The 27,183-nt window shown below is 48.3% G+C and overlaps 2 protein-coding genes across 3 annotated transcripts; one reads left to right on the top strand and one right to left on the bottom strand.

Moving 5' to 3' along the window:
• Window positions 1-793: 793 nt before the first annotated feature.
• On the top strand, window positions 794-25,105 carry LOC140132321 (solute carrier family 52, riboflavin transporter, member 3-B-like). The gene is made up of 4 exons (XM_072150969.1): window positions 794-862; window positions 8,429-9,598; window positions 10,011-10,134; window positions 23,814-25,105. The coding sequence occupies exons 2-4, from the start codon at window positions 8,613-8,615 to the stop codon at window positions 24,024-24,026; spliced, it is 1,323 nt and encodes a 440-aa protein (XP_072007070.1). The 5' UTR covers window positions 794-862; window positions 8,429-8,612; the 3' UTR covers window positions 24,027-25,105.
• LOC140132320 (uncharacterized) lies at window positions 13,723-21,014 on the bottom strand. Of its 2 annotated transcripts, none has more exons than XR_011855590.1 (2): window positions 14,111-21,014; window positions 13,723-13,845 (listed from the first exon to the last, which is right to left on the bottom strand). XR_011855590.1 is itself a non-coding variant. In XM_072150968.1 (2 exons), the coding sequence occupies exon 2, from the start codon at window positions 20,301-20,303 to the stop codon at window positions 14,364-14,366; it is 5,940 nt and encodes a 1,979-aa protein (XP_072007069.1). In that variant the 5' UTR covers window positions 20,304-20,551; window positions 20,817-21,014; the 3' UTR covers window positions 13,723-14,363. The 2 variants fall into 2 exon arrangements, 1 of the variants encoding a protein (XP_072007069.1); XM_072150968.1 differs by having other exon boundaries at window positions 13,723-20,551; window positions 20,817-21,014.
• Window positions 25,106-27,183: the final 2,078 nt, after the last annotated feature.

Raw genomic sequence — 27,183 nt, forward strand, 5'->3', positions numbered from 1 at the left:
TTGGGGTATCAGTGCTGTGTTGGGGTATCAGAGCTGTGTTGGTGTGTGTTGGGGTATCAGAGCTGTGTTTGGGTTTGAGTGCTGTGTGTTGTGGTATGAGAGCTGTGGTGGTGTGTGTTCGGGTTACAGAGCTGTGTTGGTGTGTGTTGGGGTATCAGAGCTGTGTGTTGGGGTATCAGTGCTGTGTTGGTGTGTGTTGGGGAATCAGAGCTGTGTTGGTGTGTGTTGGGGTATCAGAGCTGTGTTGCTGTGTGTTGGGGTAACAGAGCTGTGTGTTGGGGTATCAGAGCTTTGTTGCTGTGTGTTGGGGTATCAGAGCTGTGTTGGTGTGTGTTGGGGTATCAGTGCTGTGTTGGTGTGTGATGGGGTATCACAGCTGTGTTGGTGTGTGTTGGGGTATCAGAGCTGTGTTGGTGTGTGTTGGGGTATCAGAGCTGTGTTGGTGTGTGATGGGGTATCAGAGCTGTGTTGGTGTGTGTTGGGGTATCAGAGCTGTGTGTTGGGGTATCAGTGCTGTGTTGGTGTGTGTTGGGGTAACAGAGCTGTGTGTTGGGGTATCAGAGCTGTGTTGGTATGTGTTGGGGTATCAGAGCTGTGTGATGGGGTATCAGAGCTGTGTTGGGGTAACAGAGCTGTGTGTTGGGGGACAGTCACAGGTTTGCTGTGTGGTCACTGTGATATGAAGTTCCCGATATAATCCATGTGTGTAACTGCAAGTGCTGAGTCATTGGCTGTAAGCGCTTTGGGGGCGGGGCCAGGGGTGGGGCTGATGAAGAGTCTCTTTCCTTCCTCCACTCCCTTCTCCCTGCTGACACATAAGACTCGTAGTCAGACCCCGGGACTAACACTGAGGCAGCCACAGGTAACGTGTCCTGTCCCTACTGTATAATATCACTGCTACCTGTCCCTACTGTATAATATCACTGCTGCCTGTCCCCTGTTCCTGTATAATATCACTGCTGCCTGTCCCTACTGTATAATATCACTGCTACCTGTCCCCTCCTCCTGTGTAATATCACTGCTACCTGTCCTCTCCTCCTGTATAATATCACTGCTACCTGTCCCTACTGTATAATATCACAGCTGTCTGTCCTCTCCTCTGTATAATATCACTGCTGCCTGTCCCTACTGTATAATATCACTGCTGCCTGTCCCCTCCTCCTGTATAATATCACTGCTGCCTGTCCCCTCCTCCTGTATAATATCACTGCTGCCTGTCCCTACTGTATAATATCACTGCTACTTGTCCCCTCCTCCTGTATAATATCACTGCTGCCTGTCCCCTCCTCCTGTATAATATCACTGCTGTCTGTCCTCTCCTCCTGTTTAATATCACCTGTCCCCTCCTCCTGTATAATATCACTGCTGTCTGTCGTCTCCTCCTGTATAATATCACTGCTACCTGTCTCCTCCTCCTGTATAATATCACTGCTACCTGTCCCCTCCTCCTGTATAATATCACTGCTGTCTGTCCTCTCCTCCTTTATAATATCACTGCTACCTGTCCCCTCCTCCTGTATATCACTGCTGTCTGTCGTCTCCTCCTGTATAATATCACTGTCTGTACCCTCCTCCTGTATAATATCACTGCTGTCTGTCCCCTCCTCCTGCGTAATATCACTGCTGTCTGTCCCCTCCTCCTGTGTAATATCACTGCTGTCTGTCCCCTTCTCCTGTACAATATCTCTGCTGTCTGCCCCCTCCTCCTGTATAATATCACTGCTGTCTGCCCCCTCCTCCTGTACAATATCACCGCTACCTGTCCCCTCCCCCTGTATAATATCACCGCTGTCTGTCCCCTCCTCCTATATAATATCACTGCTACCTGTCCCCTCCTCCTGTATAATATCACCGCTACCTGTCCCTTCCTCCTGTATAATATCACTGCTACATGTCCCCTACTCCTGTATAATATCACCGCTACCTGTCCCCTCCTCCTGTATAATATCACTGCTACCTGTCCCCTCCTCCTGTATAATATCACTGCTGTCTGTCCCCTCCTCCTGTATAATATCACTGCTACCTGTCCCCTCCTCCTGTATAATATCACTGCTACCTGTCCCCTCCTCCTGTATAATATCACTGCTGTCTGTCCCCTCCTCCTGTATAATATCACTGCTGTCTGTCCCCTCCTCCTGTACAATATCACCGCTACCTGTCCCCTCCCCCTGTATAATATCACCGCCGTCTGTCCCCTCCTCCTGTATAATATCACTGCTGTCTGTCCCCTCCTCCTGTATAATATCACCGCTACCTGTCCCTCCCTCCTGTATAATATCACTGCTACATTTCCCCTCCTCCTGTATAATATCACTGCTGTCTGTCCCCTCCTCCTGTGTAATATCACTGCTGTCTGTCTCCTCCTCCTGTATAATATCACTGCTGTCTGTCCCCTCCTCCTGTATAATATCACTGCTGTCTGTCTCCTCCTCCTGTATAATATCACTGCTACCTGTCTCCTCCTCCTGTATAATATCACTGCTACCTGTCCCCTCCTCCTGTATAATATCACCGCCGTCTGTCCCCTCCTCCTGTATAATATCACTGCTACCTGTCCCCTCCTCCTGTATAATATCACTGCTACCTGTCCCCTCCTCCTGTATAATATCACTGCTACCTGTCCCCTCCTCCTGTATAATATCACCGCCGTCTGTCCCCTCCTCCTGTATAATATCACTGCTACCTGTCCCCTCCTCCTGTATAATATCACTGCTCTCTGTCTCCTCCTGTTTTGTCTTCATGTTGTTGTTCACTCCCCGTCACCTACCCCTGCAGGGGGTAATTTGCTGAAGGTCTTGTGCTCTACAGATGGTGAATTTTATGCCTTTTGTGTTTCTATTTTATGGGGGCGGGGCAAGCAGAAGCTCATTTGCATAGATCTCTACCGCCCCGGGACTGTAGGGAAGTATCACATGCTGGGAGTCCTGGTCAAGTTATAAGAAAACCAAGTCCAGACGTGTTCACATTTATCTACTCCCGGGGGTGAGATCCTGGTCCTGTGTTCTCCAGGGTCTGCAGGTCCTCATCTACTTTCTCTACTCCTGGTGGTGAGATCCTGGTCCATTGTTCTCCAGGGTCCGCAGGTCCTCATCTACTTTCTCTACTCCCGGGGGTGAGATCCTGGTCCGGTGTTCTCCAGGGGCCGCAGGTCCTCATCTACTTTCTCTACACCTGGGGGTGAGATCCTGGTTCGGTGTTCTCCAGGGTCTGCAGGTCCTCATCTACTTTCTCTGCTCCTGGGGGGGAGATCCTGGTCCATTGTTCTCCAGGGTCCGCAGGTCCTCATCTACTTTCTCTACTCCCGGGGGTGAGATCCTGGTCCGGTGTTCTCCAGAGTCAGCAGGTCCCCATCTACTTTCTCTACACCTGGGGGTGATATCCTGGTCCGGTGTTCTCCAGGGTCCGCAGGTCCTCATCTACTTTCTCTACTCCTGGGGGTGATATCCTGGTCCGGTGTTCTCCAGGGTCCGCAGGTCCTCATCTACTTTCTCTACTCCTGGCGGTGAGATCCTGGTCCGGTGTTCTCCAGGGGCCGCAGGTCCTCATCTACTTTCTCTACTCCTGGGGGTGATATCCTGGTCCGGTGTTCTCCAGGGTCCGGAGGTCCTCATCTACTTTCTCTACTCCTGGCGGTGAGATCCTGGTCCGGTGTTCTCCAGGGTCTGCAGGTCCTCATCTACTTTCTCTACTCCTGGGGGTGAGATCCTGATCCGGTGTTCTCCAGGGTCAGCAGGTCCCCATCTACTTTCTCTACTCCTGGGGGTGAGATCCTGATCCGGTGTTCTCCAGGGTCAGCAGGTCCTCATCTATTTTCTCTACTCCTGGGGGTGAGATCCTGGTCCGGTGTTCTCCAGGGTCCGCAGGTCCTCATCTACTTTCTCTACTCCTGGCGGTGAGATCCTGGTCCGGTGTTCTCCAGGGGCCGCAGGTCCTCATCTACTTTCTCTACTCCTGGGAGTGAGGTCCTGGTCCGGTGTTCTCCAGGGTCCGCAGGTCCCCATCTACTTTCTCTACTCCTGGGGGTGAGATCCTGATCCGGTGTTCTCCAGGGTCCGCAGGTCCTCATCTACTTTCTCTACTCCTGGGGGAAAGATCCTGGTCCAGTGTTCTCCAGGGTCAGCAGGTCCTCATCTACTTTCTCTACTCCTGGGGGTAAGATCCTGGTCCAGTGTTCTCCAGGGTCAGCATGTCTCCATCTACTTTCTCTGCTCCTGGGGGTGAGATCCTGGTCCAGTGTTCTCAAGGGTCCGCAGGTCCCCATCTACTTTCTCTGCTCCTGGGGGTGAGATCCTGGTCCAGTGTTCTCAAGGGTCCGCAGGTCCCCATCTACTTTCTCTACTCCTGGAGGTGAGATCCTGCTCCAGTGTTCTCCAGGGTCCGCAGGTCCTCATCTACTTTCTCTACTCCTGGGAGTGAGATCCTGGTCCGGTGTTCTCCAGGGTCTGCAGGTCCTCATCTACTTTCTCTACTCCTGGCGGTGAGATCCTGGTCCAGTGTTCTCCAGGGTCAGCAGGTCCCCATCTACTTTCTCTGCTCCTCGGGGTGAGATCCCGGTCCGGTGTTCTCCAGGGTCCGCAGGTCCCCATCTACTTTCTCTACTCCTGGGGGTGAGATCCTGATCCGGTGTTCTCCAGGGTCCGCAGGTCCTCATCTACTTTCTCTACTCCTGGGAATGAGATCCTGGTCCGGTGTTCTCCAGGGTCAGCAGGTCCTCATCTACTTTCTCTGCTCCTGGGGGGGAGATCCTGGTCCAGTGTTCTCCAGGGTCCGCAGGTCCTCATCTACTTTCTCTACTCCTGGAGGTGAGATCCTGCTCCAGTGTTCTCCAGGGTCCGCAGGTCCTCATCTACTTTCTCTACTCCTGGGAGTGAGATCCTGGTCCGGTGTTCTCCAGGGTCTGCTGGTCCTCATCTACTTTCTCTACTCCTGGGAGTGAGATCCCGGTCCGGTGTTCTCCAGGGTCCGCAGGTCCCCATCTACTTTCTCTACTCCTGGCGGTGAGATCCTGGTCCAGTGTTCTCAAGGGTCCGCAGGTCCCCATCTACTTTCTCTACACCTGGGGGTGAGATCCTGGTTCGGTGTTCTCCAGGGTCTGCAGGTCCCCATCTACTTTCTCTACTCCTGGCGGTGAGATCCTGGTCCGGTGTTCTCCAGGGTCAGCAGGTCCTCATCTACTTTCTCTACTCCTGGGAATGAGATCCTGGTCCGGTGTTCTCCAGGGTCCGCAGGTCCTCATCTACTTTCTCTGCTCCTGGGGGGGAGATCCTGGTCCAGTGTTCTCCAGTGTCCGCAGGTCCTCATCTACTTTCTCTACTCCTGGGGGTGAGATCCTGGTCCAGTGTTCTCCAGGGTCAGCAGGTCCTCATCTACTTTCTCTGCTCCTGGGGGGGAGATCCTGGTCCAGTGTTCTCCAGGGTCCGCAGGTCCTCATCTACTTTCTCTACTCCTGGGGGTGAGATCCTGGTCCAGTGTTCTCCAGGGTCCGCAGGTCCTCATCTACTTTCTTTGCTCGTGGGGGTGAGATCCTGGTCCGGTGTTCTCCAGGGTCAGCAGGTCCTCATCTACTTTCTCTGCTCCTGGGAGTGAGATCCTGATCCGGTGTTCTCCAGGGTCCGCAGGTCCTCATCTACTTTCTCTACTCCTGAGGGTGAGGTCCTGGTCCGGTGTTCTCCAGGGTCTACAGGTCCCCATCTACTTTCTCTACTCCTGAGGGGGAGATCCTGATCCGGTGTTCTCCAGGGTCAGCAGGTCCTCATCTACTTTCTCTACTCCTGGGGGTGAGATCCTGGTCCGCTGTTCTCCAGGGTCCGCAGGTCCTCATCTACTTTCTCTGCTCCTGGGGGTGAGATCCTGGTCCGGTGTTCTCCACGGTCAGCAGGTCCACATCTACTTTCTCTACTCCTGGGGGTGAGATCCTGGTCCGGTGTTCTCCAGGGTCCGCAGGTCCTCATCTACTTTCTCTACTCCTGGGGGTGAGATCCTGATCCAGTGTTCTCCAGAGTCAGCAGGTCCTCATCTACTTTCTCTAATCCTGGGGGTGAGATCCTGGTCCGGTGTTCTCCAGGGTCCGCAGGTCCACATCTAGTTTCTCTACTCCTGGGGGTGAGATCCTGGTCCGGTGTTCGACAGGGTCAGCAGGTCCCCATCTACTTTCTCTACTCCTGGGGGTGAGATCCTGGTCCGGTGTTCTCCAGGGTCCGCAGATCTCCATCTACTTTCTCTACTCCTGGAGGTGAGATCCTGGTCCGGTGTTCTCCAGGGTCCGCAGATCTCCATCTACTTTCTCTACTCCTGGAGGTAAGATCCTGGTCCAGTGTTCTCCAGGGTCAGCAGGTCCCCATCTACTTTCTCTGCTCCTGGGAATGAGATCCTGGTCCGGTGTTCTCCAGGGTCTGCAGGTCTCCATCTACTTTCTCTGCTCCTGGGGGTGAGATCCTGGTCCGGTGTTCTCCATGGTCAGCAGGTCCACATCTACTTTCTCTACTCCTGGGGGTGAGATCCTGGTCCGGTGTTCTCCAGGGTCCGCAGGTCCTCATCTACTTTCTCTACTCCTGGCGGTGAGATTCTGATCCAGTGTTCTCCAGAGTCAGCAGGTCCCCATCTACTTTCTCTACTCCTGGAGGTGAGATCCTGGTCCAGTGTTCTCCAGGGTCAGCAGGTCCCCATCTACTTTCTCTGCTCCTGGGGGTGAGATCCTGGTCCGGTGTTCTCCAGGGTCAGCATGTCCTCATCTACTTTCTCTACTCCTGGTGGTGAGATCCTGGTCCGGTGTTCTCCAGGGTCAGCAGGTCCCCATCTACTTTCTCTAGTACTGGTGGTGAGATCCTGGTCCGGTGTTCTCCAGGGTCCGCAGGTCCCCATCTACTTTCTCTGCTCTTGGGGGTGAGATCCTGGTCCGGTGTTCTCCAGGGCCTGCAGGTCCTCATCTTCTTTCTCTACACCTGGGGGTGAGGTCCTGGTCCGGTGTTCTCCAGGGTCCACAGGTCCCCATCTACTTTCTCTGCTCCTGGGAGTGAGATCCTGGTCCGGTGTTCTCCAGGGTCAGCAGGTCCCCATCTACTTTCTCTGCTCCTGGGAGTGAGATCCTGGTCCGGTGTTCTCCAGGGTCCGCAGGTCCCCATCTACTTTCTCCATTCCTGGCGGTGAGATCCTGGTCCGGTGTTCTCCAGGGTCCGCAGGTCCTCATCTACTTTCTCTACTCCTGGGGGTGAGATCCTTTTCTGGTGTTGTCTAGGGTCTGCAGGTCCTCATCTACTTTCTCTACTCCTGGGGGTGGGATCCTGGTCCGGGTTTCTCCAGGGTCCGCAGGTCCCCATCTACTTTCTCTGCTCCTGGGGGTGAGATCCTGGTCCGGTGTTCTCCAGGGTCAGCATGTCCTCATCTATTTTCTCTACTCCTGGTGGTGAGATCCTGGTCCAGTGTTCTCCAGGGTCAGCAGGTCCTCATCTACTTTCTCTACTACTGGTGGTGAGATCCTGGTCCGGTGTTCCCCAGGGTCCGCAGGTCCCCATCTACTTTCTCTGCTCCTGGGGGTGAGATCCTGGTCCGGTGTTCTCCAGGGTCAGCAGGTCCCCATCTACTTTCTCTGCTCCTGGGGGTGAGATCCTGGTCCGGTGTTCTCCAGGGTCAGCATGTCCTCATCTATTTTCTCTACTCCTGGTGGTGAGATCCTGCTTTGTTGTTCTCAAGGGTCAGCAGGTCCCCACCTACTTTCTCTGCTCCTGGGGGAGAGATCCTGGTCCGGTGTTCTCCAGGGTCCACAGGTCCCCATCTACTTTCTCTGCTCCTGGGGGTGAGATCCTGGTCCGGTGTTCTCCAGGGTCTGCAGGTCCCCATCTACTTTCTTTACTCTACGGGGGAGGTCATAGTCCAGTGTTCTCCAGCGCACTCAGGTCATTATATACTTTCTCTACCTCTGGGGGCGAGAGTCTGGTTTGGTGTTTTCCAGGGTCCGCAGTGCCCCATCTACTTTCTCTGTTCCTAGGTTTCAGAACCTGTTCTGGTGTTTTCCAGGGTCTTTAGGTCAACACCTACTTTCTCTACTACATAAGTAAGATCTTGATGCAGTGTTCTCCAAGGGTCACAGGTTCCCATCTACGTTCTACCTCTACCTCTGACAGAGGCACTGCTTGGGGTAGTTTCTAGTAGAGTAGACACCTCGCCCACCCATCACACACACTGGTCCCGTGAAGAGGAGGCTACGGTGAGTTGTGATGGAGTCTGCTCTCCAGATTTGCTCCTTCCTGTTTTCCACATGTCAGATGGGTGACATAGTTGTTGTCTCTCCTTCAGTGAAGAATCGGGAGCCGCCACCTTTGTGTAGGCCTCATCTTTGGTCCTCTAGACTTCCATCAGTTTTGTGAATGTCAGTTTTCTCTGCTTTGGTTGAATTGTCTGAAGTGTGTTATTTCTGTTTTATGACTTTTAGCTCATCAGACTGAATCCTGATATAGTCCTCCACTACTTAACATGAAATCCTTGGACTGAAGCACAGGAGAACCTTCCTACTGTCTACCAGAAAGCTAAAATGAGAAGTGGAGAAGTCTCACAGCCTCAAACATCTCCAAGATCTTTCTAATCACAAAATAACCAAAGGTTTGACCTGGAAGATCATGGCGGTCACCCTGCACCTTCTCTCCTGCTTGCTTGGCCTGGGTTCCTGGATTGCCATCAATGGTGTTTGGGTGGAGCTGCCCCTCCTGGTACCTCAAACCCCAGAGGGTTGGGAGCTTCCCTCCTACCTTTCTCTACTCATTCAGTTTGCTAACATTGGTCCACTGACTGTTACCCTGATCCATAAGTTCCGTCCAGGATGTCTCCGGGAGGGAGCCGTGATATCTGGGATTCTAGCAGTAGGCATTGCTTCATGTGTCCTTCTAGCGTTCCTGTGGCAAGAAACCAGCTGGGTGGGAACCACACGTAGAAGTACAGCGCTGCTATGTCTCATCTTCTTCCTCTCGCTGGTGGACTGCACTTCTTCAGTCACTTTTCTTCCTTACATGACTCGCCTCGGACCAAATTACCTCATCTCATACTTCATTGGAGAGGGCCTTAGCGGGTTGATGCCAGCATTACTGGCTTTGGCTCAAGGCGTGGGTGTAGTGAGCTGTGAACTGACAAACAGAACCGAACCAAATGGATCCTATGTCCCTGGCAATCTCTCAGCAGTTTACCAGCCGGCCAGATTCCCAGCCTGGTGTTTCTTCCTGTTTCTGTCAGTTATGATGGGCCTGTCCCTAATCGCCTTCATCATCCTTCACAAGACGCCCAAAGAGCAGAGGAACCAAGAGGCAGGAAAAGGCAAGGGACAAGTGAGGAGGGAATCTGGGGGCAGAGCAGTGGAGCAGAAGCCGATGATGGCCGAGGATGAACCCGAAACACAGATGACAAACCAAGAAATTAGAAAGTGCTCAACACGGGAGAAGGTCTTCATCTACCTGGTCCTGGCCTGGGTCAACGCTCTGACCAATGCAGTGCTACCGTCTGTCCAGACTTACTCCTGTATTCCGTATGGAGGGCGCATCTATCACCTGGCCGCTACACTGGCCGCCATTGCAAACCCTGTAGCTTGCGGCATCGCTGTGCATCTATCCACGAGGTAATGAATACGACACATAAGCGTCATCCGTAAGGTGGTGGATGCTCGGCCTCGGCCATGTATATGAGTGTGACCATTATAGGTTCTATAGAACCTTCTCCACCTCAATGAGTGATTTGGTCACACTCATTGGCCATGTATATGAGTGTGACCATTATAGGTTCTATAGAACCTTCTCCACCTCAATGAGTGATTTTTCTAGTCCAGGTAAAATGGATTTGAAGTTGAATTTTTTTTGTTCCTTCTTAAATCCCATCCCGATGTCAGAGCGATGTCATATGGGCCCCAGCAGGAGCCTCAGTGTTTAGCAGACGTAGCCATGAGCGTGCTCAGTCATGATGCTCCTCACGAGGCTCACGGCACAATTGTTTTCCATAGAATCTGTGGTTACATGGACCTTTCTGCCTTGTAGGAACCTTCTGGCTGTAGGGGCCCTGACGGTGATTGGTTCCGGCCTTGGATCTTACATCATGGCTATGGCTGTGCTGAGCCCATGTCCTCCTCTGCTTGGGGGTAACACCGGAGGCCTCCTAATTGTACGTATCTATACATTAGTACAGGGGCACATCTAGGAGAGGTAGGGCCCCATAGCAGACTTCTGAATTGGGCCCCCTTCTCCCTTAAAAAAATAATATATATATTATACACTTATATAAACACACATTAATATGCAGTATATAGAGATACAGCTTAGACATACATACAGTACACACCACATATACATACAGTACATACACCACATATAAATACATATAGTACACACACCACATATAAATACATACAGTACACACACCACATATACATACATACATATATACAGTACACACACCACATATACATACAGTACATACACCACATATAAATACATATAGTACACACCACATATACATACAGTACTCACACCACATATACATACATACATACAGTACACACACCACATATACATACATACATACATAGAGTACACACTTACACCACATGTACATACATACATACAGTACACACACCACAGATACATACATACAGTACACACTTACACCACATGTACATACATACATACAGTACACACACACACCACATATACATACATAAATACAGTACACACACCACATACACATACAGTACACACACACCACATATACATACAGTACACACATACACACCACATATACATACATACACACACACACATACAGTACACACTTACACCACATATACATGCATACACACATACAGTACACACTTACACCACATATACATGCATACACACATACAGTACACACTTACACCACATATACATACATACATACACACATACAGTACACACTTACACCACATATACATACATACACACATACAGTACACACTTACACCACATATACATACATACAGTACACAATTACACCACATATACATACATACATACAATACACACACACACACCACATATACATACATACAGTACACACACCACATATACATACATACATAGAGTACACACTTACACCACATGTACATACATACATACATACAGTACACACACCACAGATACATACATACAGTACACACACCACAGATACATACATACAGTACACACTTACACCACATATACATACATACATACAGTACACACACACCACATATACATACATAAATACAGTACACACACCACATACACATACAGTACACACACACACCACATATACATACAGTACACACATACACACCACATATACATACATACATACACACACACACATACAGTACACACTTACACCACATATACATACATACAGTACACACACACTCCACATATACATACATACAGTACACACTTACACACCACATATACATACATACAGTACACACTTACACCACATATACATACATACACACATACAGTACACACTTACACCACATATACATACATACATACAGTACACACTTACAACACATATACATACATACATACAGTACACACACACACCACAGATACATACATACATACAATACACACATACATACATACATACAATACACACACACCACAGATACATACATACATACAATACACACACACCACAGATACATACATACAGTACACACACACCACAGATACATACATACATACAGTACACACACACCACATATACATACATACAGTACACACTTACACCACAGATACATACATACATACATACAGTACACACACCACATATACATACATACATACACACATACAGTACACACTTACACCACATATACACACATACATACAGTACACACTTACACCACAGATACATACATACATACATACAGTACACAGACACACCACAGATAGATACATACATACATACATACAATAAACACACACACCACAGATACATACATACATACAATACACACACACACACACCACAGATACATACATATATACATACATACATACAATACACACACACACCACAGATACATACATACATACATACATACAATACACACACACACCACAGATACATACATAGAGCATACCCCTATACACACCTAAAACCCCAGATACCAGGGACCCTCACACGGTGAGCCCCATAGTAGTTGCTATCATTGTAGTTACGCCTCTGCAACAGAATTGTGACCCCCTCTGTGTATGTGTGTAGTGTGTGTTACAGCTGTGTGACCCCTCACTGTGTACGTGTGTAGTGTGTTACAGCTGTGTGACCCCTCATTGTGTACGTGTGCAGTGTGTCTGTTACAGCTGTGTGACCCCTCATTGTGTACGTGTGTAATGTGTTGCAGCTGTGTGATCCCTCACTGTGTATGTGTGTAGTGTGTGTTACAGTTGTGTACGTGTGTAGTGTGTGTGTGTGTTACAGCTGTGTAGTGTGTGTAACAGCTGTGTACGTGTGTAGTGTATGTGTGTTACAGCTGTGTAGTGTGTGTTTCAGCTGTGTAGTGTGTGTTACAGCTGTGTATGTTTGTAGTGTGTGTTACAGCTGTGTGACCCCTCACTGTGTACGTGTGTAGTGTGTGTTACAGCTGTGTACGTGTAGTGTGTGTAGTGTGTTTTACAGCTGTGTAGTGTGTGTGTGTGTGTGTGTTAAAGCTGTGTGACCCATCACTGTGTACATGTGTAGTGTGTGTTACACCTGTGTGACCCCTCATTGTGTACGTGTGTAGTGTGTGTGTTACAGCTGTGTGACCCCTCACTGTGTACGTGTGTAGTGTGTGTGTTACAGCTGTGTAGTGTGTGTTACAGCTGTATATATGTGTAGTGTGTGTGTTACAGCTGGTGTGACCCCTCACTGTGTACGTGTGTAGTGTGTGTATTACAGCTGTGTGACCCCTCACTGTATGTGTGTAGTGTGGGTTACACCTGTGTGACCCCTCATTGTGTACGTGTGTAGTGTGTGTGTTACAGCTGTGTGACCCCTCACTGTGTACATGTGTAGTGTGTTACAGCTGTGTGACCCCTCATTGTGTACGTGTGTAGTGTGTGTGTTACAGCTGTGTAGTGTGTGTTACAGCTGTGTACATGTGTAGTGTGTGTTACAGCTGTGTACATGTGTAGTGTGTGTTACAGCTGTTTGACCCCTCACTGTGTATGTGTGTAGTGTGTTACAGCTGTGTGACCCCTCACTGTGTATGTGTGTAGTGTGTGTTACAGCTGTGTGACCCCTCACTGTGTAGTGTGTGTTACAGCTGTGTGACCCCTCACTGTGTACGTGTGTAGTGTGTGTGTTACAGCTGGTGTGACCCCTCACTGTGTACGTGTGTAGTGTGTGTGTTACAGCTGTGTAGTGTGTGTTACACCTGTGTGACCCCTCACTGTATGTGTGTAGTGTGTGTTACACCTGTGTGACCCCTCATTGTGTACGTGTGTAGTGTGTGTGTGTTACAGCTGTGTGACCCCTCACTGTGTACATGTATAGTGTGTGTTACAGCTGTGTGACCCCTCACTGTGTACGTGTGTAGTGTGTGTTACAGCTGTGTGACCCCTCACTGTGTATGTGTGTAGTGTGTGTGTTACACCTGTGTGACCCATCACTGTGTACGTGTGTAGTGTGTGTGTTACAGCTGTGTAGTGTGTGTTACACCTGTGTGACCCCTCACTGTGTGTCCTGCCCCCACTTCACGTACCCCCGGGGTCTATGCGGAGCTCGACAGGCAGTTAAACGCCTTCCTACAGTTCAACAAATGAGACTGGTTCAAAGTCCGTAGCTTTATTAAACTGATGTAGGATTAGGGTGAAACTGAAGAAAAACAGGAATGTACAATCTATTAGAATAGTACAATAATATAACAGGAGCATGTTACATACATTACATTAGCATATAACAGGAAACAAGCTGATACATATACAGTTTGGGACCAAACATGGCCGACCATGAGGTTGGGCCCATGTGTGCAATTACAGTGCAATTACAGATCTATACATTACACTTCATATAAGAGACTTTATACAGAGTGGTCCTATAAGTGCTAGTAGCTATAGATTCTTATAGACAGTCTCCTTACCGGCTATACTACAACAAGGGTTAAGATGGTTGAATATAGGTCTTCTCTCTGTGTAGACATGAAGGGAACTGCCCTTCTCCTACCCACAATCCTTTGTAGCTGCTAGTGGGTGGGGAAAACAGAATGTAAGTAGTTATTAACTTTGGCCATTAGATGGCGCCAGCAATAAACATCTGTTACATAATGGACAAATTATGAACATCATTTAACCTGCATAACATTTGCCAGTGGGCAGCACACTCCCCGCCTGGCGTCAATCGATGCCACCATAAGAGTCCTCAGATGACAGCAATAAGATTAGTTCAGTTACTGGTCTGAAGAACATTTTGGTTTCATTCTGATCATGGACCTTGACTTCAACTTTGCGGACGTTCCCATCCTCCCCTGGGAAACTTTTAGTAACAAGAGCTAAAGGCCACGCGTTTCTGTGTGACTGGCAGTCTTTCATCAGCACAACATCACCGACTTTGAGGTTGGGTTTAGTTTTCTGCCATTTATTTCTTGGTTGTAGTGTGGAGATGTATTGCTTTTTCCACTTATCCCAAAAGGTATTGGCAAGACTTTGTACTTGCCTCCATTGGCATTTATAGAGATCTTTGGTAGTAAATTCTCCAGCTGGAGAACAGGTTGTCTTAGTCTTCTGAGTAAGCAACATTGCAGGGGTAAGTATCATCGGATCATCAGGATCGCTGGTAACTGGAATTAGTGGTCTGGCATTAATGATGGCTGATACTTCTGCCATGAAAGTAGTTAGGCACTCATGGGTTAGTCTGGCCATACCCACTTGTAAGAAGATAGAGTCCAGAATTCTACGGGCTATGCCTATCATTCTCTCCCAAGCTCCACCCATATGGGAGGAATGTGGCGGATTGAAAGTCCAAGTGCAACCCTGTTCACTTAGGTATCTGTTTACACTGACAGTATCCAGGTTTGTAGGAATCTGTAACTCTTTGGCTGCTCCCACAAAATTGGTGCCTCTGTCAGAGCGAATGTGTTTCACAGGCCCCCTAATGGCTATAAAGCGTCTAAGAGCATTTATGAAGCTTGAGGTGTCCATTGATTCAATTACTTCTATGTGCACGGCCCGGACAGACATACAGGTGAACAAGACTGCCCAGCGCTTACTGTTTGCTTGACCTCCTCTGGTTTGTCGGGTAACCACAAACCATGGACCAAATACATCAAGCCCGACATTAGTGAAAGGAGGTTCTGTACTCAGTCTGTCAGATGGAAGATTGGCCATCTTCTGTGTTTTGAAAATACCCCGAAGTTTGCGGCATGTGACACATTTGAAAATGAACTTACTAACACATCTTTTTGCTCCAACAATCCACAGTCCAGCAGCTCGTAAAGCCCCTTCTGTGAACAGCCGGCCCTGATGTTTTACCTGTTCATGGTAATGTCGGACAAGCAAATAGGAAATGTGATGATGCCCAGGAATTAATATCGGATGTTTTCCTTCAAAGTCTATTTTTGCTTCCTTGAGGCGGCCTCCAACCCTTAATAGGCCATCTGCATCAATGAAGGGATCAAGTTTCTTTAAGACACTATCTTTAGGAATAGGTCTGTGATTAATGATACTGTCAATTTCTTTAGCATAAACTTCATGTTGGACAGTCCGAATGATTACATTCTTTGACTGATCTAGTTCAGTCACTGCATGAACATTTTTGCAGAGGTGCCAGCCTTTACACTCCTTAACATTAGCAAGCTTGGTATTTTTGAAAGAACGAGCTATGTGGGTTAAGAAAGTGATGGCACGAACAAGTGATTTCCAGGTTGAGAACCTGCTGAATCGGTGAGACTTAAGGTAATTGTCTGAAGTCACTGTGTGTAGTGTCGATACCTTGGGACGGATTTCTGCATCCTTGTCAGCATCCACAAGTTCAAATGTTTTAAGATCCGTAGTGCCGTGTTCTGAGCTATATAGAAAGGCAGGACCTGTAAACCATGTAGTGTCTTTAAGGCGGTTGGCAGCAACAGATCTAGTTGCTTGGTCTGCAGGATTTTGATCAGTAGGAACAAAATTCCACTGTTTTGGCAAAGTTGACCTCCTGATTCGTAGAACCCTGTTGTTGACATACACGTAGAAGCGCCGACTTTCGTTGTAGATATATCCCAAGACTACCTTGCTGTCTGTGTAAAACACAGCATCTTTGATCTCCAAATGCATCTCTGTTGCGATCATCTCAGCTAGCTCAACTGCTAATACTGCAGCACAAAGTTCTAGTCTCGGTATAGTGTGCTCCGGGAGTGGTGCAAGTTTTGCTTTGCCCATGACGAATCCTATATGACATTGTCCTTTAATGTCTACTGTTTTAAGATAGGCCACAGCAGCAATGGCTTTGATAGAAGCATCAGAAAACACATAAAGTCTTTGTAGCTGAACCTCTGTAGATGGCACAGGGGCATATGAGCGTGCAACATGTAGATGGGAGAGATTTGTTAGAGAGTCCTTCCACTCTACCCACAGTGCTTTCTTTTCATTGGGAAGTTGTTCATCCCAGTCAGAGGCATCATGAGTCAAATCTCTAAGTATTGCTTTACCTTGGATGGTAACAGGAGCTGCAAACCCTAAAGGATCATACAAGCTGTTTATAGCAGATAGTACTCCTCTCCGAGTAAAGGGTTTCTCTTCCTCGCTGACTTGGAAGGTAAAGGTGTCAGACTTTAAGTCCCAGAGCAGTCCAAGACTACGTTGCATTGGAAAAGTGTCAGTACTTAAGTCCTTTAAGTCATTGCTGTAATCATGAGAGGGAAATGCTTCCATCAATTTTTTGCTGTTGGAGGCAATTTTATGGAGTCTCAGGTTTGAATTAGCAAGCATTTCTTGAGCTCTCTTAAGAAGACTGATTGCAGACTCATTTGTAGGTAGCGATTTTAAACAGTCATCCACATAAAAGTCCCTTTTGACAAACTGTGCAACGTCTGAACCATATTCTTTCTCACCCTCCCTGGCTGAATGTTTAAGTCCATATATAGCCACTGATGGGGAAGGGCTGTTACCAAAGATGTGCACACGCATGCGATACTCGATGGGTTCTTCCAAGGGGTTGTTGTCCTTGAACCAAAAGAACCTAAGGAAATTTCGGTGTTCCTCTTTAACAAGAAAACAGTGGAACATTTGTTGGATGTCAGCCATAAATGCAACAGAGTCTCTGCGAAATCTGAGAAGCACTCCAAGGAGTCGGTTGTTGAGGTCTGGACCTGGCAGTAGGACATCATTTAAGGAAACACCCTCAAATTTGGCACTAGAGTCGAATACTACTCTTATCTGTCCTGGTTTCTTTGGGTGGTAAACTCCAAATATAGGTAGATACCAGCATTCCTCTGAATCCTTTAAGGTTGGAGCTATCTCTGCATGGGAGTTCTCAAATACTCTTTCCATAAATGTAAAGAAGTGGTCTTTCATATCAGGCTTTTTCTGAAGATTCCGTCTAAGGGAAGCAAAGCGTTTATAAACTTGTTCTCGATTGTTAGGCAAACACTGCCTTTTGGGTCTGAAGGGAAGAGGTGCTATCCAGCTATTTGATTCGTCTTTAACTATTCCTTGCTCCATTATTTCTAAGAACAGTCTATCCTCAAAGGACATTGCCAGTTGATTGTCTTCCTTTGTTCTCTGGAAGACTGTGCATCCTAAGTGGTCATGGTCACTAGTACAAGTATGGTTGTCACAAAGGTTGCTAGTGATATGACAGGGTAGAGGAATGCTGTGTGGAAGTTCTTTTATGAAGATGTTACTGTAACATGGTTGAAAGAGAGAAGGGCGTCCATTCTCTAATGTGCTGGTAAGCATATTGTTCACCGAAGTGGGTCTGTGCACACCACCTATACAAACATCACCTACAATCACCCACCCTAGGTCAAGTTTCTGGGCAAATGGAGCATTGTGAGGACCATTAATCTGATGTCTAGGCTTGTGAACTTGCAAGATATCTCTTCCAAGAAGCAGAATTATCTGAGCTTGAGGATCTAACTTTGGTATGAGATGAGCTATATGCTTCAAATGGGTTTGGTGTTTTGCAACATCTGGTGTAGGGATTTCAGACCTGTTATCAGGGATCTGGTTACACTCGATTATGGTTGGTAAAGTCAGGCAGGTGCGACCATCTATAGACTCTATTGTGTACCCAGTAGCTCTTCTCCCCGCCGTCTCAACAGTGCCTGCACAAGTCTTTAGGGAGTAGGGAGAGCTGGGTCCCTTAATGTTGAAAATGTCAAAGAAAGTAGATCTAGCCAGAGATTTATTACTTTGGTCATCAAGAATGGCATATACTTTGAAGGCTTTGTCTTTGCAGCCCGTTGGGTAAACTCTGACAAGACAGATTTTTGAGCAGGACCTGCCACCTACAAGTCCTTTGCAGACCTCAGTGCATTGAGAAGTAACATCTGGTGTCTCTGTTTCAGTATTTCCCTCCTCTCCACCTTGTTCCTGGCCACTTTCTATATGAGATGAGGCCCACGGTGGTGGCCCAGGGTGTAAAGCTGAGTTGTGATCTGTGCTGTCACATTCTGTACATTTAACACTGACCTTACAGTCCTTTGCGAAGTGTGATGTTGCTAAGCAGCACTTGTAGCAGATTTTGTTGTCCCTGAGGAAAGCTTTGCGGTCCTCCATGGACTTCTCTCTGAAGCCTCTGCATTTCAGTAGGGAATGTGGCTTCTTGTGCAGGGGACACTGCTTACTTGGGTCCGTGGATCTTCCATCCTGGTGAGAGGAGCTTGAAGGCCTGTAAGAATTACTTTTAGAAGAAACATTAGTTTTGTGAACTGCTACCGGAGTTTTATGTTGTTTAAGACCAGATGGAGTGGCACAGGATAGAGTAAAATCGAAACTGGGATCATTTCTGATTTTTGCTTGCTGAGTAATAAATTCCACAAATACACTGAAGGGTGGAAACTGTACATCATGGATTTCCTTGTACTTGAAACCATGATTGACCCACTTTTCTTGTAGGTTGTGAGGAAGTTTTTGCACTATAGGGTTGACACCCCTGGCTGTGTCAAGAAATGCAAGTCCCATTAAATCTCCTTCTGCTTTGGCAACCTGTAGTTCAGTTAACAGATCACTTAGTTCCCTAAGTTTTTGGTAGCCCTTACTAGCTATTCTAGGGAAGTCATCAATTCTTTTGAATAATGAATTTTCTATAACCTCTGCTGAGCCATAACACTCATCGAGTCTATCCCAGATCATCTTTAAACCTGTTTCTGGATAGTTTATGTTAATGGCTCTGATCCTCTTGGCATGCTCAGCAGATTCATCTCCAAGCCATTTCACCAGTAGATCTAGCTCTTCCCTAGAAGACAAGTCTAAGTCTCTTATAAGACTCTGGAATGAGGATCGCCAAGCCCTATAGTTCTCAGGGCGATCATTGAACTTTACAAGTCCTTTGGTGACAAGCTCACGTCGAGCAAAGAACTTAGCAAAGTCTATTGTGGCTTGGTTTGTGCTGAGACAGTTTGGCAAATGGTTGCCTTGGTGAGAGTGTGGTGTGTAGCCATACCTGTCAGAAGTCTCTTCTTTAGGTTTCACCGTGCCACACTGTCTGGGAGTGTAGTAACTTCCTGGACGCTGGGATGAAGCTTGGGTTCTCTGGTAGGCAAGGAAGTTGACTTGAGCCGTAGCATTCTCTTGCTTGCAGAACTGTGGTCTGAGGTCCGCTTCTTGACATAAAATATGATGCCTTGGACTTGACTCGCAGTTGGTAACCTTTGTTTCATGTGTAGTCTGAGGATTACACACAGGATGTTGAAGGACATATTCTGAAGTGCGTTCTAGTGTATCCTGGGGTTCTTGTTCCAGATCAGGCATGCTACTGTGTCTGCTGGGCTCGCTGTGAGAGAACGCGGCTGCCTCTAAGATTTCTGCTTCCGCCATGGCAGCTGCTGCTTCCCTCTCAATTGTCAGCTTCTCAAGTGTTGCTTCCAAGCGCGCCCTTTCTAAGTCCAGAGAAGCCTGTTCTTGTGCTTGTCGTGCCCTCTCTGCTTCTAAGGAGGCTTGTTGTCGTGCCCTCTCTGCTTCTAAGGAGGCTTGTTGTAATTTCAACTGCATCTCTTGTTCAGCAAAGGTAGCCCGTGTCCTCGCTGCTTCCGCTTTTGCGCGGGCGATGGCGGCTGCATTGCTCGTGGTAGATGCTTTTGAGGAACTGGCCCGTGATCTTGTCTTGATAGAAGACGCTTGGCTTTGTGACATGCTTTGACCGTTTAGAGATTGCTGTGTTGCCTGTTTGCAGGTGACTGCGTAGACAGTAGCAGACTTCTGTGTAGTCTAAATCTTTCCCGCTTGTTTCAAGCAGCCGTTTCACTGTCCTGCCCCCACTTCACGTACCCCCGGGGTCTATGCGGAGCTCGACAGGCAGTTAAACGCCTTCCTACAGTTCAACAAATGAGACTGGTTCAAAGTCCGTAGCTTTATTAAACTGATGTAGGATTAGGGTGAAACTGAAGAAAAACAGGAATGTACAATCTATTAGAATAGTACAATAATATAACAGGAGCATGTTACATACATTACATTAGCATATAACAGGAAACAAGCTGATACATATACAGTTTGGGACCAAACATGGCCGACCATGAGGTTGGGCCCATGTGTGCAATTACAGTGCAATTACAGATCTATACATTACACTTCATATAAGAGACTTTATACAGAGTGGTCCTATAAGTGCTAGTAGCTATAGATTCTTATAGACAGTCTCCTTACCGGCTATACTACAACAAGGGTTAAGATGGTTGAATATAGGTCTTCTCTCTGTGTAGACATGAAGGGAACTGCCCTTCTCCTACCCACAATCCTTTGTAGCTGCTAGTGGGTGGGGAAAACAGAATGTAAGTAGTTATTAACTTTGGCCATTAGATGGCGCCAGCAATAAACATCTGTTACATAATGGACAAATTATGAACATCATTTAACCTGCATAACATTTGCCAGTGGGCAGCACACTGTGTATGTGTGTAGTGTGTGTGTTACACCTGTGTGACCCCTCACTGTGTATGTGTGTAGTGTGTGTGTTACAGCTGTGTAGTGTGTGTTACAGCTATGTATATGTGTAGTGTGTGTGTTACAGCTGTGTATATGTGTAGTGTGTGTGTGTTACAGCTGTGTGACCCCTCACTGTATATTTGTGTAGTGTGTGTTACAGCTGTGTGACCCCTCACTGTGTATGTGTGTAGTGTGTGTTACAGCTGTGTGACCCCTCACTGTGTATGTGTGTAGTGTGTGTTACAGCTGTGTGACCCCTCACTGTATGTGTGTAGTGTGTGTTACAGCTGTGTGACCCCTCACTGTGTACGTGTGTAGTGTGTGTTACAGCTGTGTGACCCCTCACTGTGTACGTGTGTAGTGTGTGTTACACCTGTGTGACCCCTCATTGTGTACGTGTGTAGTGTGTGTGTTACAGCTGTGTGACCCCTCACTGTGTACATGTATAGTGTGTGTGTTACAGCTGTGTGACCCCTCACAGTGTACGTGTGTAGTGTGTGTGTGTGTGTGTGTTACAGCTGTGTGACCCCTCATTGTGTACGTGTGTAGTGTGTGTGTTACAGCTGTGTGACCCCTAACAGTGTACGTGTGTAGTGTGTGTGTTTTACAGCTGTGTGACCCCTAACAGTGTACGTGTGTAGTGTGTGTGTGTTACACCTGTGTGACCCCTCACTGTGTATGTGTGTAGTGTGTGTGTTACACCTGTGTGACCCCTCACTGTGTACGTGTGTAGTGTGTGTGTTACAGCTGTGTAGTGTGTGTTACAGCTGTGTATATGTGTAGTGTGTGTGTTACAGCTGTGTATATGTGTAGTGTGTGTTACAGCTGTGTGACCCCTCACTGTGTATTTGTGTAGTGTGTGTTACAGCTGTGTGACCCCTCACTGTGTATGTGTGTAGTGTGTGTTACAGCTGTGTGACCCCTCACTGTGTACGTGTGTAGTGTGTGTTACACCTGTGTGACCCCTCATTGTGTACGTGTGTAGTGTGTGTGTTACAGCTGTGTGACCCCTCACTGTATACATGTATAGTGTGTGTTACAGCTGTGTGACCCTCACTGTGTACGTGTGTAGTGTGTGTGTTACAGCTGTGTAGTGTGTGTTACAGCTGTGTATATGTGTAGTGTGTGTGTTACAGCTGTGTATATGTGTAGTGTGTGTGTTACAGCTGTGTGACCCCTCACTGTGTATGTGTGTAGTGTGGGTTACAGCTGTGTGACCCCTCACTGTGTATGTGTGTAGTGTGTGTTACAGCTGTGTATGTGTGTAGTGTGTGTGCTACAGCTGTGTATGTGTGCAGTGTGTGTTACAGCTGTGTGACCCCTCACTGGGTATGTGTGTAGTGTGTGTTACAGCTGTGTACGTGTGTAGTGTGTGTGTGTTACAGCTGTGTACGTGTAGTGTATATGTGTAGTGTGTGTGTGTGTGTTACAGCTGTGTATGTGTGTAGTGTGTGTTACAGCTGTGTGACCCCTCACTGTGTACGTGTGTAGTGTGTGTGTTACAGCTGTGTATGTGTGTGTGTGTTACAGTTGTGAAGTGTGTGTTACAGCTGTGTATATGTGTAGTGTGTGTGTGTGTTACAGCTGGTGTGACCCCTCACTGTGTACGTGTGTAGTGTGTGTGTTACAGCTGTGTGACCCCTCACTGTGTACGTGTGTAGTGTGTGTTACAGCTGTGTATGTGTGTTGTGTGTGTGTGTGTCTCGCAGCTGTATATGTGTGAAGTGTGTGTTGTAGGTGTGTAGTGTGTGTTGTAGGTGTGTACGTGTGTGCGTTACAGATGTGTGTAGTGTGTGTTACAGCTGTGTATGTATGTAATGTGTGTGTTACAGCTGTGTATGTGTGTAGTGTATGTGTGTTGTAGGTGTGTACGTGTGTAGTGTGTGTTACAGCTGTGTGACCCCTCACTGTGTACGTGTGTAGTGTGTGTGTTACAGCTGTGTGACCCCTCACTGTGTACGTGTGTAGTGTGTGTGTTAGAGCTGTGTGACCCCTCATTGTGTACGTGTGTAGTGTGTGTTACAGCTGTGTGACCCCTCACTGTGTACGTGTGTAGTGTGTGTGTTACAGCTGTGTGACCCCTCACTGTGTACATGTGTAGTGTGTGTGTTACAGCTGTGTGACCCCTCACTGTGTATGCGTGTAGTGTGTGTTACAAATGTGTATGTGTGTAGTGTGTGTGTGTGTGTTACAGTTGTGTATGTGGTTAGTGTGTGTGTGTTACAGCTGGTGTGACCCCTCACTGTGTATGTGTGTAGTGTGTGTGTTAAAGCTGTGTGTGTGTCTGTTACAGCTGGTGTTACCCTCACTGTTTACGTGTGTAGTGTGTTACAGCTGTGTATGTGTGTAGTGTGTGTGTGTGTCTCGCAGCTGTGTATGTGTGTAGTGTGTGTTGTAGGTGTGTACTTGTGTAGGGTGTGTTGTAGGTGTGTACGTTTGTGTGTTACAGCTGTGTATGTGTGTAGTGTATGTGTGTAGTGTGTATGTGTGTATGTGTGTTGTAGGTGTGTACGTGTGTAGTGTGTGTTGTAGGTGTGTATGTGTGTAGTGTGTGTGTGTTACAGCTGTGTATGTATGTAGTGTGTGTGTTACAGCTGTGTATGTGTGTAGTGTATGTGTGTTGTAGGTGTGTACATGTGTAGTGTGTGTGTGTCGCAGTCTCCTGTGTCTGTCCTTTGTTGGTCCTTGTTCAGATTTGTGACCTCTGTCTCTCTGCAGGTTGCGGCCTGGGTGCTATTTGTGGGTGTTCTGTCCTATGTGAAGGTGATAATAGGAGTGATCCTGCGGGGTGAAGGACACGGCGCCCTCGTGTGGTGTGGTGCGGTGGTGCAGCTCGGCTCTATGCTCGGAGCTCTCACCATGTTCCCTCTGGTGAATGTATACACCTTGTTCTGGTCAGGAGACCCCTGTAACCAAAGCTGCCCCCAATAATCCCTACTACATACCCCTGTAACCTTAACTTCCCCCAATAATCCCTACTACAGACCCCTGTAACCACAGCTGCCCCAATAATCCCTACTACAGACCCCTGTAAACAAAGCTGCCCCCAATAATCCCTACTACAGACCCCTGTAACCATAGCTGCCCCCAATAATCCCCACTACAGACCCTTGTAACCAAAGCTGCCCACAATAATCCCTACTACAGACCCCTGTAATCAAGGCTGCCCCCAATAATCCCTACTACAGACCCCTGTAACCAAAGCTGCCCCCAATGATCCCTACTACAGACCCCTGTAACCAAAGCTGCCCCCAATAATCCCTCCTACAGACCCCTGTAACCACAGCTGCCCCCAATAATCCCTACTACAGACCCCTGTAACCGAAGCTGCCCCCAATAATCCCCACTACAGCCCCCTGTAACCAAAGCTGCCCCCAATAATCCCTACTACAGACCCCTGTAACCAAAGCTGCCCCCAATAGTCCCTACTACAGACCCCTGTAACCAAAACTGCCCCCAATAATCCCTACTGCAGACCCCTGTAACCAAAACTGCCCCCAATAATCCCTACTACAGACCCCTGTAACCAAAGCTGCCCCCAATAATCCCTACTACAGACCCCTGTAACCAAAGCTGCCCCCAATAATCCCTACTACAGACCCCTGTAACCAAAGCTGCCCCCAATAATCCCTACAACAGACCCCTGTAACCAAAGCTGCCCCCAATAATCCCTACTACAGACCCCTGTAACCAAAACTGCCCCCAATAATCCCTACTACAGACCCCTGTAACCAAAACTGACCCAATAATTCCTACTACAGACCCCTGTAACCACAGCTGCCCCCAATAATCCCTACTGCAGACCCTCGCAGGGAGCCGGACACGGAGGAAGGTCTGAATGGTCATCAATGGACAAAGCAGGAAGAATTAACCCTGTGCTGGATGTAACAACAGAAACTACAGCGAGAAGTAATGACGTGAGAGGAGGCCTGAATTCCACAACAAGAAGGTCACAAGGACAGACGTGACACTGGGATGGACGAGGGGTCAAATGGGGAGCAACGGGTCGGGTGAAGCAACAGGGGGGAGGGTTACGCGAGGAGTGACCTGGGGGGTGGGGGTTGTCATTTGAGGAGAGACCTAGAGGTGGGGTCGGGAAGAGAGGAGTGACCTGGGGGGTCAGGCCCGCGAGGAGTGACCTGGGGGTGGGGGTCGTGATGCGGGGAGTGACCTGGGGGGTGGGGTCGGGGCGCGGGGAGTGACCTGGGGGGTAGGGTTTGGACGGGAAGAGTGACCTGGGGGGTGGGGTCAGGGTGCGGGGAGTGACTTGGGGGGTAGGGTCGGGACGGGAGGAGTGACCTGGGGGTAGGGTCGGGACGGGAGGAGTGACCTGGGGGTGGGGTCGGGACAGGAGGAGTGACCTGTGGGTGGGGTCGGGATGTTGGGAGTAACCTAAGGGTCGTGCATGGAATACACAGTTATTGGTAGGAATGTAGGGAATGGGCAGATACAGATGAGTTTCTATGATTTATCACATGGATGACAGAAGGAGTCGCAGGGATTATAACATTTGGGGGGTAGAAGACATTTTACCCAACACCCCAATGAGATATTTGAGGAGCGCTGCACTAGAAGGATCCCGGACAAACATCCATCAGTCCGGAGCGATGAAGACGCCCGCAGGACAATGTAACATCAGACAATTTTTGGAGCCGTGGACTGCACTTCTCTAGGGGTGGAGGTGCAGCTGGAGGCTGAAATAAAGGACCATGTGAGAGGCTCAACCCGAAACCAACCTAAGGGGAGCAGTGGCCAAGAACCAAATCCTCAATGTCCAAATCAGTTTTACAATCATTTCTTCCAGCGGCGAGCTGCTCCGCCCGGGCTCAGTCCCGGCCACCACCTCCACGTGGCCCGGGCAGAAGGAGAATAGAGGAAATCTACTCACACCATAAACTTCTCTCCTAAATCTGTAGATGATGAAAGTACAAAGTAAGATCAGATATTTATGACAAATTCCCCTTACTTTGAAGAGAATTTAATAGAAGTGGTGAATAAAATATAAATTTTACTTAAGATAATTAAAAATGTTTGTAAAAACACAAACAACCATAAAGGGGCTCAACCATTCAAGTCCAAACATCCGAGGGACTCTCCCGAGAAGTGACTGCAGGAGGAGAGCTTCTCATTCAATGGGGCAGATTTACGTACCCGATCCATTCGCGATCCAGCAGCGCGTTCTCCGATGCCGATTCATGTTTTCCGGCGATTCACTAAGGCAGTTCCCCCGATGTCCACCAGGTGTCGCTACTGCGCTTAATTCCGTCAGAGTTCACTGAAGTTCACCAAGCTAGGCCGGGTGCAGGTAAGCGTGTGTCAAGCGACACATTTTAAAAAAAAATACGGCGGTTTCTCCGAATCCGACGGGTTTTCAGACGGCCACGGCCCCCCCCCCCCCGATTTCCGTCACGTGCATGCCGGCGCCGATGCGCCACAATCCGGTCGCATGCACCAAAATCCCGGGGCAATTCAAGGAAAATCGGCGCAACGCGGTAAACTTTGTGTACCCCACGTAAAAACACGGTTCGGACCCTTATTAAATGACCCCCAATGTTACTGCAACATCCCCACCGGGGCCCAGAATACCGGAGCGGCTGGCGGTTGTGGCCTAGGGCGCGCTGATGTCACGGTGCTTGCTATGGGGACCGGAGGGCTGTCCTACAGCCTGGCAGCTCTCCAGCAGGTGGTGTGAAATATGGAGGGAGAAGCTGAGGTAATGGTTCTCTCAGGGGCAGCTCTTAGAGCCTGAAGTACAGATATGTGTCCCTGGGTAGTGCATGGGGAGCCCGTGGTGGTAACAGCCATATCCAGGGATCAGGCGGAGGCAACGTCGTGCAAATCAACTCACAGTTCTTTATTCAACAGACATAGGACTATTACACCCTGCACACACATAGACATAGGACTATTACACCCTGCACAGACATAGACATAGGACTATTACACCCTGCACAGACATAGACGTAAGACTATTACACCCTGCACAGACATAGACATAGGATTATAACACCCTGCACAGACACAGACATAGGACTATTACACTCTGCACAGACATAGACATAGGATTATTACACCCTGCACAGAAGTA

This window comes from Engystomops pustulosus, chromosome 5 (assembly GCF_040894005.1).
Source record: "Engystomops pustulosus chromosome 5, aEngPut4.maternal, whole genome shotgun sequence".
Lineage (NCBI taxonomy): Eukaryota > Metazoa > Chordata > Amphibia > Anura > Leptodactylidae > Engystomops > Engystomops pustulosus.

Coding starts and splice junctions, on each gene's coding strand:
- LOC140132321 (XM_072150969.1), top strand. CDS start 8,613: ATGGCGGTCACCCTGCACCTTCTCTCCTGCTTGCTTGGCCTGGGTTCC. Junction 9,599..10,010: donor GCTGTGCATCTATCCACGAG/GTAATGAATACG, acceptor TCTGCCTTGTAG/GAACCTTCTGGCTGTAGGGG. Junction 10,135..23,813: donor ACACCGGAGGCCTCCTAATT/GTACGTATCTAT, acceptor GTCTCTCTGCAG/GTTGCGGCCTGGGTGCTATT.
- LOC140132320 (XM_072150968.1), bottom strand. CDS start 20,303: ATGTCACAAAGCCAAGCGTCTTCTATCAAGACAAGATCACGGGCCAGT.